Raw genomic sequence first — 12,561 nt, forward strand, 5'->3', positions numbered from 1 at the left:
CGTGCATGGGTGGTGCAGTGGTGGGTGCAGCTGCCCTGCATCTCCAGGGCGGCGTGTATGAGTGACGCAGTGGTGGGTGCAGCTGCCCTGTGTCTCCAGGGCGGCGTGTATGAGTGGTGCAGTGGTGGGTGCAGCTGCCCTGCATCTCCAGGGCGGCGTGTATGAGTGGTGCAGTGGTGGGTGCAGCTGCCCTGTGTCTCCAGGGCGGTGTGCATGGGTGGTTGCAGTGGTGGGTGCAGCTGCCCCCCTAGCACTCCAGCTATTTAGGAATTCGTCCTTAAAGTCTCTGTTGGGCGTCACCATGAATTCGTCTTACAGCTAATACACAATTGGAGACACAATAGCGTGTGCTGGGGGCGACGGCTCAAGCCTGTGAGATAAGAAATTCTGACTGTTGGCTTTCCCAGCTACTTGAAACATAGCAGGTCATAGTGAAATTTCCAGCTACTATGCGCAGCCCTGCGTTCATCACACTTTGTATCCACATCTATTTATGTAGCCATGGCGTGTTATTTTAGGCTCTTTTAGTTCAGTCTGTGTTTATCAATTTGTAAGTCGAAATTTCGGTTAGCCATTCCTGCTGCCTGAGTAATTAAGGTTGATATCACTAGTATTTAGACTTAGAGTGGTGTTTATATGGTGCTAAACATCTTTAGGGGGTATTTTGGGTACTTTAAGCGAGAAGCTGGCCTGTGATCGATGGGACAGTGCATCCTTTTGCTCAGACAGAGGCCTTCACAGGACGTGCTTTGCTTCCGTGTGTGTAAAGGTTTGTTTCTGCGCCCCCTGAGTTATCCCTGACAAACAACCCTGGGGGCTTCTCTCTCTGATTACATTTACAGATCTTCAGTTAGCTCCATGAACATTCTTGGGGTCTGGGGGAGGGGAGGGGGTAAGTTGGTTGATCTCTGAAGCTCATTACTGCTGTAGCCCCTGAAGCAAAGCGGGAAACAGAATACTGCTTAGGATAGCATGCCAGCTCTCGGGACAGCGGCACCATTTGGCAGTTTTCAAAGGGCTCTCGTAGTCTTACTTTTCCTCTTTGATTGTTATGTTTTCAGGATCTTCCCAGAGTCCTCCTTCTCCATCAGCTGGCGAAGCAGGAAGGTGCTTGGACCATCCTTCCCTTGTTACCGTAGTAGGTACCTTTAACTTAAACAGTTTCAATCATTGGCATCTGGGCCACCGCACTCTTGCACTCTTTAGTAAGGTTTTCAAATTATTAAAAGGTAGTATGTTTCCTGAGATGCTAAGTGAAGTAAGTTTGAGTTTTCTATTTTGTGCTCACTGGATTAAGTAGATTTTTTTAATGATTGGTTCTTGATCATAGTTTGTTTTTGCTTATTTTCTTTTCAAAAATTATTCACTTTAGTTTATATGTCTGAATGTTTGCCTGCTTGTGAGTATGTGTACTACCTGTATGCAGTATCCACAGACGCCAGAAGAGGGCATTGGATCCCCAGGAGCTGGCTTACAGATGGTTGAGAGCAGCCATGTAGATGCTGGGACTCAAACCCAGGTCCTCTGCCATAGCAACCAGTGCACTTGACTGCTGAGCCATCTCTCCAGCCCCATAGTTTTTAGTTTTGGGTGTGTTTCTTTCTTAAATGATACAGTGCTTCAAATTCATGTTTAAAATTGTTCCTCTAAACTGATGTTGTTATAGGCAGAGGGAATTGTAAGCACTCTCTCCTTCTGGAGTCCTTTAGTCCCTGGCTTGCCTTGCAGTCAAAGCTAAGACACAAAGCTAAGATTCAAGGGGACTGTGCAGAGAACAGAACAGTCTAGACACCTTGCCTTCCCCTTCACTCATTTCCTAGAGCCAGGTGGTTGTGGCACATGCCTTTTATCCCAGCACTGGGGAGGCAGACTCAGGTGGATCTCTGAGTTCAAGGCCAGCTTGGTCTACAGAGTGAGTTCCAGGACAGCTAGGACTGTTACACAGACAAACCCTGTTTTGAAAAACAAAAACAAAGCAAACAAAATCTTACTGTAATTCATTTTGTGTACTCTACAGTATATATACCATGAATCCATGGGCGTTAACCTGTTCCTTCCCATCAGCTTTTCTGTAACATATAGCAAGAATTCAGCGTGGATCTTCTTCTGTGAAGAAGACACGAGAATACAAATCCACAGACTCCTAGAAACACTCAGGCGATATGATCCATCTAAGGTGCGCAAACTTTGAAACCATGTTTGACGGCGGGGGGGGGGGGGAGACAATAATTTAGGGAAAATGTAATTTTAGTTAAGAGGTATTGGAAATAAAAGCTTGATTTCTGAAAGCTGTGTTGTAAAATTCTCTGAGGTTTATAGCATATGAAGAACATAAAAGAAACCATTTTATGTGAAAAATCTACATTTATGTGTGTTGACAGAATAAGGAAGTTAAAAACAACAACCCCTTTTTAGTGTTACCCACCAAGTTTCTGTAGGAGTATAATTAATAAGTTATTTTTCTCCATCAGGAAAGGACACACGCATAACATACAGAAGGATTTTATTTATTTATGTTTTATTTTATCTTATGTGTTCGATGTTTTGTCTGCATGTATGTCTGTGCACCATGTGCAAGCAGTGCCCACAGAGGCCAGAAGAGGGCGTTGGAACCCCTGGGACTGAAGTTACAGATAGTTGTGAGACATCACGTGGGTGCTGGGAACCAAACCTAGGTCCTCTGTAGCAGCAAGAAGTGCTTTTAACCACCAAGTGATCTTTCCAACTCTCAAACTGAATATTTTGATGTCTTAAGGTTCTGGGTCTGATATCTACATCCTCAGCTCACATTCTGATCACTTGGGGTAAGAGGACTTGGAACCTTCCTGGTATTCTTAGGACTGGCTCCATCCACGTAGAGGCTCACTCCAGACAGGAGTGTGGGGACCTAATGTCTGGGAAATGCAGGCCTTGTGGTTTCCCAAACACTGCATAGTGCATTACTGCCATGAAAATCACTGAGTTTGGAGGCTTTTAAGTGTTGTAAGGACCCATTAGGATTTCTTTCTGGTGTTGATTTCTGAGAAGCCACGGATAAGCCTGCACGGGAAGGCTATTAAGGGAGAGAAGGGTTAGGAGCATGTTTGGTTCAGCCCTTCCGAATGATGCTATTCCCCAGCTATGGGCCTCGCTGCAAACGCAAACCATCTGTGAGACTTTTGTTTCCTCCTGACTTGAATGTTGGGGTTCCAGCCTCTTCCCCGCTATTCGTATCACCTGGAGACCCATGGTTCTGATTCCGTGGGGAGATGGTGACTCACAGTGTCTTTTTAATGAAAATGAGAGCAAAAAAATGGAAAAAGTTCAAAGTGAGTTCACGAGAAGCAAGTTTAGAACTGAGGCAAAGGGAGACCTTGCCCTTCCTTTCTGAACTCTGCATTGTGGAGAAAAGAAAACGCTAAGATTTATTTCTTTTGAAAGTAGCATGACGGAATATAGATGACATAATGTTGAGGTCGTTTCAAACCAATGGGGCTTTTTTTCCTCTACTGTTTGAAATCTTTGGAGGAAAAAAAAAAAGCTGATACCGACACAAATAAGCCATATCAAAATAACTGTCGCGCATGGGGGCCTGGGCATTTTGATTCCGGCACTGTTTTCTTTGTTATCTCTGAGTCATTCTTACAAATGCAAACACAGGGTCTTGTTCAGTGTTCTAAATGTATAAGTTTAATAGTTACTAACGTTAAAGTGCCTCCCCTATATTGCTTGAACCCCTTCTTTTCCGCTCCGTAGCATGCCTTTAATATCGGTGTGGCTGATGAGGCGTGTTAACTTTGATTTATTTTTAACAGCGAAGAGGCATGGTGCCGGTTGAAAGTGATCCTAGCAGAAGACGATCAGTTGTCTGTCCGGTTTTCTCTTTTTTATTATTGTCTTTTCCATGAAGCCACGAAGAGAGCCATTCGCCAGGAAGGAAGATGTATGGTTCTTTCCATAGTCTCCACTGAGCCCTTCCTAAGATAATTTATCACCTCAATAAAAATATTAGTAGACTAACGTATGTGCTTTGTAATAGCTGGGCATTGTAATTAGGAGATAAAGTATGATGCTATATTTTGCGTAAAGCATCCGTGTTGTCATGGAGATCCTGTCGCGACAGCTTCAGTGTGGGGAGGGGGTCCTGACAGCATGGCCTCCAGGTCTGGGAGCGGCTCTTCCTGTCCCACCTGCCAGTGCTGTTGTCCGACACATCCCATCATCTGCTGGATGCGTGTCTTCTCAATGGCTGTGGAGGTCTGAGCCAGGTCACCCTGTTGTGGCTGGATGTGGGAGTTTTTCATCGCTCTTGAACGCGATAATATTCCTCTAGGTGCTCGAGTCCAGCACGCGGAGCCGGGTGGGGAGGAGGAGGGTCTTGTCATTCCAGGGGCTTCACCCTGACAACATTTACTGTTCTTTTTCAGGCTCTTCTTCTTACCGTGGGCTTCTTGATGTTATTTCACTGTTGTTTGTCTTAAGAGGTTTCCCTCTCTTTCCAGGGCAGCCCCCTCCCCCATCAGTTATTGTGCTTTCTCTAATTTCTGTCCCTTCTGTACTGCAAGTTCATCCCTGCTTGTTGTGGGTTCTTGATAAATGTTGAGTGAATGAATGAATGGATGAATATGATTCTGGAAGGAAGTTTTCAAAGATTTATTGAAAATCCTTTATGGTTGGGACTGGAGAGATGGTGCAGTGGTTAAGAGCTTTGTCTGTTCTTGCAGAGGACCCATGTTGGAATCCCAGCATCCACTGGCTCACAACCATCTGTAACTCCAGTTCTAGGAGATCTGATGCCCTCTTCTGGCCTAAATAAATGCACAAGCAAAAGACTTGTTCACATAAAATAAAACTAAAGAAATCTTTTATATTTGTATGCGGGATATCCTATACTATACCACTCAGGCTGGCAAAACAGCTCAGGGGTAAAGGCACCTCTAGCCAAGACTGACTGTCTACGTTTGAGTGCAAGGACCCACAGTTGTTCTGTGATTACCACATGTGTACACACACACACACACACACACACACACACACACACACAATCTAAATAAATAAGGCAATTTAAAATTAATAAAACATATTTATGGCACACATGTATACCCACAAAAATTTAGGCAACAAGACAGTTTTTGAAAATTAAAAATCTTATATTTATAGTATAATGATGGTAATAGTTTTCACACCAATGACCTGATTCTGGGTTATTTTTGCTATAAAGAGGGTGATAGATTTATTATCATACTTGTGTTAATTATACTTTTATTTGGACTCTACAGAAATACATAATTTATGCTAACTTTGTCTGCCAAGATATTTAGTTAACTAGATAGTTCAGCTTTAATGTTTTAGTTAGCTAATTCAGGTGCTATAACTTTGCTTTCAGTCTGAACATTAAATGGCTTGTCAAAAGTGATGATGTTTTATCTTTTTATTTAACAGGAGTGGTTTTTAGGAAAAGCTTTGCACGATGAGGAATCAACTATAGTTCACCATTACGCCTTCTCTGAGAACCCTACAGCCTTTAAATATCCCGACTTCGCTGCTGGCTGGGCCCTTAGCATCCCACTTGTAAATAAGTAAGAGCTTATTAGTCATTTTGGGGCGTGTGTGTTATGTCACCGAGTTTTGTTACTGATGACTCGTAGGTTCTCAGATGAGTTTTTTAGCCGGAGGTGTTCCACAGGAGGGAAAAAAAAGCAAAGGACAGTAGGGTCTTGCCTCATCTGGGTCCCTTACTAAGCCCTGCTGATACACCACACCCCTCCTGTCTGCTTCTTTGTAGTTTCTGGCAAAATAGAGTGACTAATAAGTCAGGAGACTAAGGGAGGGCAGCAAAAGGCCAGAGAACACGGAGGAAGCATGACCTTTGTGCAGGGACCTCATTTGTGACCACGCATCTTTGATCACCAGTAAGAAGAAACAGTGACTGCAGGGATCAGAGAGGATGCCAATTAAGGGAACGGATATGTAGATGCTGGGTGGCCAGGCTCTGGCCAGCTCCCGAAGGCATCCGGGGCAATCTTGTCTCAGGTCAGCTCCCGAAGACACCCTGGGCAATCACGTCTCAGGTCAGCTCCCAAAGACGCCCTGGGCAATCATGTCTGGCTGTTTGTGTGCCTCGCTGCAGCGAGACGCTTCACAGTGTGGCATGGAGTACGAAGGTGACTGAATTCAATCAAGGAGAAATGTGGTTGTCTTCAGGTCTTTGTTAATTTATATTAATTATGTGCCTTTTATTCTTTGGAAGATGGAAGACTGGAACACATCAATGGCCCTTGTTATCTTCAGAGATGGAAGGGTTTCTCTAGTTTTTCATTGCATGTTCTATTTCTAGGATTTGGGTCCTTGAAAGTGTTTTGGGCCACTGTAGAGGAGCACATACATGTGAATTCGCAGCTGTACTAAACACCTGCGAGACGCAATTCACGGTTGGTAGTTTTGCACACTGTAACTTTCCCCCGTCCCAGTATAGACTCCACAGCTGCCCCTTTCAACAGGGGTGTAGCTCCGTGGCGGGCGATTATCCAGCCTGCACGATTTTAATTTAAATTAGAGTTGGTTGGCCACTTTTCACTGTGGCAAAGAACAGAAGACACCGAATGTGGAAACTTATCTGGCACCGTGTTTCTCCATCTTTTTGGAGTAATGTGGGCAGTTCCTGAGCTGCTGTTGACTATCACCAGAGGTTTTTAATTCAGTTAGTTTTTAAGTGGCAAATAACATTATACAAACCGATGGCCACATACAGCGCTTCAGTGCGCGGAGAGGCTGTGTAGTGTTTCAGTCAGGCTGTCTGTGGGCTGGGGAGATGGTTTGGAGGTAAGAGCACTGTCTGCTCTTGCAGAGGACCCAGGTTCGGTTCCCAGCACCCACATGTAGGCCATAACCGCCTGTAACTCTAGTTCCTGGGGATCAAATACCCTTTTCTGGCCTCCTTAGGTACTCAATGTACACACATGGTATACTTAGTGTCCATGCACACAAAATACTCGTACACACAAAGTAAAAATTAATATAATCTAGGGCATACACATTTGTCTTCTAAAATATTATCATTTATGGTAAGAGAATTCAAAACCCTTCTGAGCTTTTTAAATGATTACAGTATGCGGCGCGCTTCCTGACCAGCAGGAATGAACACCACGAAAACGAGAAATTCCTTCCCTGATCACGTCTTTATTCGGAGCACTCGATTGAGGAAAATTGGGGGAAGGGAAGAGAGAGAAGAGACAGAGAGAGCAAAATTAGAGAAAAGGCCAGAGAGAGTCAGAGAGGAAGCAGAGCCCAGAGGCAGCTGCTTTTAAACGGTGGAGAGGCTTGAATGCTGATTGGTTGATGCCATTCTGCTAGTCTGCGCATGTGCAGGCAAGGGTTCTCAGCCCCACGTGGCTAAGCCAGGTATGGACTTGTATACCTCCAAACTGCAGGACCACCTGTGCCTCCAGGTGGCTCCCTACAGTTCCCCCTTCTATTGTTACTAAGAGCAATAAGGCAAAACTATTTTCCAATCTGGTCCCCACCTCATGATGTGTGGACCGATTAAAGAAAAGAAAAGCAAGACACACCCTTCCCGTGCAATGGGACAACTACTTCCCTGGGAGTGCTAGGGCTGTGTCTGCACACCCTCCGCCTATGCATACCTTCCTTTGTGCCGTGGGACTATCTGGTCCCTAGAGGGTGCAAAGGCTATGCATGGCTAATTGCCTATGAGCTCTTTTGAGGCTGAGAGCCAAACCTGGGGTGAGGATACACATTCCAAGGCTGCCAAGGCCTGTGCCACAAAGACCTTGTCCCTCCTCACTTGGGCTAGCAGGTAGCACACCAATCAAAGACATACAGCACTTCCACCTAGACACAGCATGCCAACAGTACGTAATTATTAATTTTTATTTGTTTTATTTTTTATTGTGTTTTTAGAAGGTTTTGCTTGTGTGTATAATGAGTGTGTGTTTGTGTGTGCACACACATGTGCATGTGGGTACATGGAGCCCGTGGAACTCATTTGTGGATGGGGGAGACAGCCAAGTGCAGCTTCTAGAGTGTCTCCCGTCTCCTCCTCTGGCCAAGTGTAAGCACAGGTCTTGCAGAGGTAGGGGAGAACTCAGGGTTTCATTGTAGTAGCTGGGTGTGTAAGTATCTTGGCCCGGACTGCTATAACAGAATACCACAAGCCAGGTCATTTGTAAGAAAGAAAGGTATATGTCTGTAAGTTCAGATGTAGACAGATTTTTCTTTGGGCTGCCAGTGCACACACCCAAAAAAGCAACACGGAAACTTATTATTAATTATGAAAGCTCAGACTATAGCTTGGGCTTGTCCCACTAGCTTTTATAACTTAATTATATTAATTATAATTTTTTATCTATGTTTTGCTTTGTGGCTTTTTACCTATCTTCCATCTTGCACCTCCTGTTTCTTCTCTGTGTCCTCTGGCATCTCCTCAATCTCCTCTCTTTCTCTTTCTTCCCGAAAGTCCCACCTAACTTCCTGCCTAGCTATTGGCCATTTAGCTCTTTATCAAACCAATCAGAAGGCGCCTTGGCAAAGACACATCTTCACAGTAGAAAAAGATTATTCCATGGTATTCGGAGGCTGGGAAGTTCATGATGAAAGAATTAATAGTTTCAGAAGCTGACAGTGTCTGCCCTGTAGTTTGGTGCTAACACCCCTCACTCTGACCTCAGAATAGAATGTTGTGCCCAGATTACGACCCCCAGAGAGACCACCAGAGAGGCCCAGACTGTAATAAGCAAGGTTTATTTAGCGTAATACAAACTAGTTTGGAACCCATCTCTAACCCATGCTTCAGTGAGGTAGAGAGGAGTTGTAGCTCCTCTGTGGGGTAGGCTTTTAAAGGTGTAACTACAAGGAGGCCTTTAGAAGCTGCTTTGGGCACGGGTACAAGGTCTTTTGCTCTGCCCCATCCTGCTGTGTCAGCTAATGCTTTGTTCTTAGAGCAAGGCCACCCTGTTCCTGAGTCAGGCCATCTTTATCAGCCTGTACCAGGTGGCTGGCTGGGCTGAGCTGAGTGTCTTTGCGCTTGGAATCTCCCGGATGAGGTGGGGGAAGGAAAGGGCTGTCTTTCTGGGAACATGAGGCTAGTCTGTGTTTTTAATTTTAAAACATTCTGCTAGGAAATTCCTTCTCGTCCCTTTGAGAATAAGGGGTGAGGGTCCCACAAAGAACACATCTCCCTTGGGCTTCTTTTAGATGGCTACAAACCCCTTTGTGGTGGCTACTGACCTCCCCAAAGATGAAAGCTCCTCCTCCTAAGAGGAGTTTTATGTATTCAACATAGGAATATAAGGACACAAACGTTCATCGGAAGCTGCAGTAAACTACGGCTGATGGAATTTGGATCAAGAGCCTGATATTTTTTAACACAGAGTTCAGGAAGCTCCCAGCATGCCCCTGTAATGCTGGTAAGATGGAGAAACATGCACCAGGTGACCTCAGCATTCAGTGTCATCTGCTCCTTGCCACACTGAATAGTGACCAGCAAATGAGAGCTGGCATCCATAACCATGGTCTCTTCCCTCTCCCGCCTTTTCTCCTTTTCTCCTGTCAGCAAAACAATCAAGTAAAAAAAAAAAAAGTAGACTCTACCACAGCAACAAACCCAAACTCTGGTCCTATTTTACTTCCCCCTGATGCAGACAAGGAATTAAAAAAAAAAAAAAAGATAATGTATCCCCATCTAGTATTGAAAACTATCTGTGGCAAGATTTATTAAACTATTATTTTTAAAGCTTGTTCCTTCCCTTCCCTTCCTCCCCTTCCAACCTTCTGTGCACGTTTGCGCACACACACGTGTGTGTGTGTGTGTGTGTGTGTGTGTGTGTGTGTGTGCGTGTGTGCGTGTGTGTGTGTTGATCACTCACTGAAAGCAGCTAATAGTTTGAAAGCAGTTGTAAAGGAAACAGCTGTTCATCATAAATGTTGGAAGCAGCATGCGGATATAGGTTGATAGCATCTGTTTGTGATGTTGCATTCTATTGTGGGTCAGAAAATTCTTTCCTAATAAACTCTGGTAAAATTTGATTAAAGGCCCTGGGGAGAAGCCTCATTAGTTAAGAGCACTGGCTGTTCTTCCAGAGGACCCTGGTTTGGTCCCAGCACCCACATAGCATCTAATAATCATGTGCGATTCCAGTTACAAGGGATTCAATGCCCCCTTCTGGCCTCTATGGGCACTGCATACAAGTGGTACACAGACATACCTGCTGGCAAAGCATCCGTATGAATAAAATAAATACAAATTTAAAATATTAAGGCGAGATGTTCTCCATCCCTTTCCCTGCAATGTTGAATAAATGTAGACTAGGTCCTTTGTTAGAGACAGACAGACAATGAAAATGGAGAATTCATTTGGCTTTCTCTTGGCCTAAATTATGCAAAGAGGAAGATTCTTGTTTTCCCTCTGATGTGGTACTGTCACACTCGGGGGTCATGGCAGTGTTTGTGCTGATAGCTTTCCAGGGGTGGTTGCTTAGGCTTGGTCTTAAAAATAAAGTGGTTACTCAGTGAAGGCTGGATATAGCAGACTGGATGGGGCAGGGAGGGGTGTGGTCCAGGGAGCATGGGGAGATTAAGACTTTGGATGCTGGTGGATGCAGAGCCCCCCAGGCCAGGCAGAAATGTGGGACTTTATTCCTTGTAGGAAAGGAATCATGAAGATGGGTTTTCGTTTGTTTGTTTGTTTTTTGGTTTTTTTTGTTTGTTTTTTAAAGTGACCTGAAAGAAAACCGGTATTTTCCTTCCGAACCCATACACGTTCTTATTTTAAAATTTTTATCTGTTTTTTTTTAAATCTGTTTTCAACTATTAGAAAGTCTTATAAATTGATTACTTCTAAAAAAAAACAATGTCTCTATTTTCTAGGCTTACCAAGAGGTTAAAGAGCGAGCCCCTGAAGTCTGACTTCACCATAGATTTAAAGCATGAGGTATGTCATGACTTGACCAAGTCTTAGTGATCATTACGTCACCCCTTTTGTTGGAGGCGGAGTTCAATGATTGCACATGCACCCCAGATGGAAAGGTCATGACTGTTGCCACTGACTCTGTACCAAAGAGAAAATAGTCATGTATTTGTATGCAAAAGTTGTGTTTTAAATTTTATATTCCCTAACAGTTGTGGATTTTTTATTTTAATATTCCCTAATAGTGCTTTTCCCTACACACACCCATGTTCTCCCCACTGAGGTAATTTCACAGCAGTAGGTGGAGAAGAAGTGGGGGTGGGGGGAGGTTGGCTCTCATGAGTCAAAGTCCTTGCTTTTTTAGGTAAGTAGATTGGTCTGGAGGTGAACGTTTAAATGCGTGCCAAAACATCATTGAAAATATCTCTATATTGCTTGGTGCTTAAGTGCTTTTGCATCCTTCTGGACTTTGTGGCAGTGAAATTGTACCAGGAACCTTGCTGTAACTGGAAATTGATATATGTTGGTGTATACAGCTCTAGCTAACAGAATTTCACTCTGGTGCTCTCTGTCTCTCTTGTTTTTAAAGACTGATTTATTTTTACCTTATGTATAGTGTTTGTGTGTATGCATGTACACTGTGTGTGTATAGTACCCACAGAGGCCAAAAGGGGGCATTAGATCCCCTGGCACTGGAACTACAGGCAGGTCTGAGGCACCGTGAGGGTGCTGTGAACTGAATCAGGGTCCTCTGTAAAGCGGAAAGTGCTTGAAACTGCTGAGCCATCTCTCTAGCTCCATATAGTGGTCTCTTGTATTAGCATACTATTATTCCCTCTTATAGTGTTTGCGTGGCTCCCGGTTGTTAACTATGGCAGTCATTGTTTCTATGAATATTTTTGGTATGTGCCACAATCATCTGTGAGTGTTTCTCTATTGCAAGATAATATAAAAACTCTCATGATTGTAACTTACTTTAAACAATACATGTTTTGTTTTGTTTTTAATAGGTTGGGCAGGTGGTTTAGTTGGTAAAGTGTTCATTGTATAAGCATGTGGATTGAGTTCAGATCTCCCGCACAGCAACACACACACATAAAGAGCCTGGCACAGCAGCCCGGCTGCCATCCCAGTGCCTGGAGGCAGAGACAGGCAGATTCCTGGAGCTCATCTCCAACAAGACCACACCCCCTAATCCTTCCCAAGCAGTTCCACCCACTGGGGTACAAGCATCCTAACATAACAGCCTGTGGGTTCTTATGAGTGCATTCTCATTCACTGCACCACTGGTGTTCCCAGCAAGCCAGCTGCTGGCGGTTCCTCACCCCAGACTGTGGTGGTATTTCCGCGTGCCACCTTGTATCAGTTTCTGCAATGACTTAATGTGCACATCCTCAGACTCCTTCCTGTCATCTGTGTGATTTTTTTTTTGGCGTGGTTCCTGGTTCACTGTTTATTGCTTATAAATGATCAGATCAATTAATGTGGCATTATCATTTTTAAAAATAAATCTGTGGGGAAAATTCTGTTGAATATTAGCATATTGGCATTGTTCAACCTAGTGGTCTTTTTAGAAGATGTATCCTGGTGCCCTTAGGCGCTTTGTACCTTCCTGTATTTGTAGCTTTGGTTGAGCTCTCTCCTCTCTGCCACTCTCT

The 12,561-nt window shown here is 44.1% G+C and overlaps 1 protein-coding gene across 2 annotated transcripts in view; it reads left to right on the top strand.

The window, feature by feature from the left end:
• The window catches only part of B3glct (beta 3-glucosyltransferase), an 84,728-nt gene that overhangs the window by 48,411 nt on the left and 23,756 nt on the right, over positions 1-12,561 (top strand). For both annotated transcript variants that reach the window (XM_085685236.2, XM_048419062.3), the window contains exons 5-8: positions 1,062-1,138; positions 2,065-2,176; positions 5,422-5,558; positions 10,864-10,927. In XM_085685236.2, the coding sequence (XP_085541362.2) occupies positions 1,062-1,138; positions 2,065-2,176; positions 5,422-5,558; positions 10,864-10,927 (390 nt within the window). The remainder of the gene's footprint in view (positions 1-1,061; positions 1,139-2,064; positions 2,177-5,421; positions 5,559-10,863; positions 10,928-12,561) is intronic.

The sequence above is a fragment of the Myodes glareolus genome, chromosome 2 (genome assembly GCF_982192425.1).
Source record: "Myodes glareolus chromosome 2, mMyoGla1.1, whole genome shotgun sequence".
Taxonomy (NCBI): Eukaryota; Metazoa; Chordata; class Mammalia; order Rodentia; family Cricetidae; genus Myodes; species Myodes glareolus.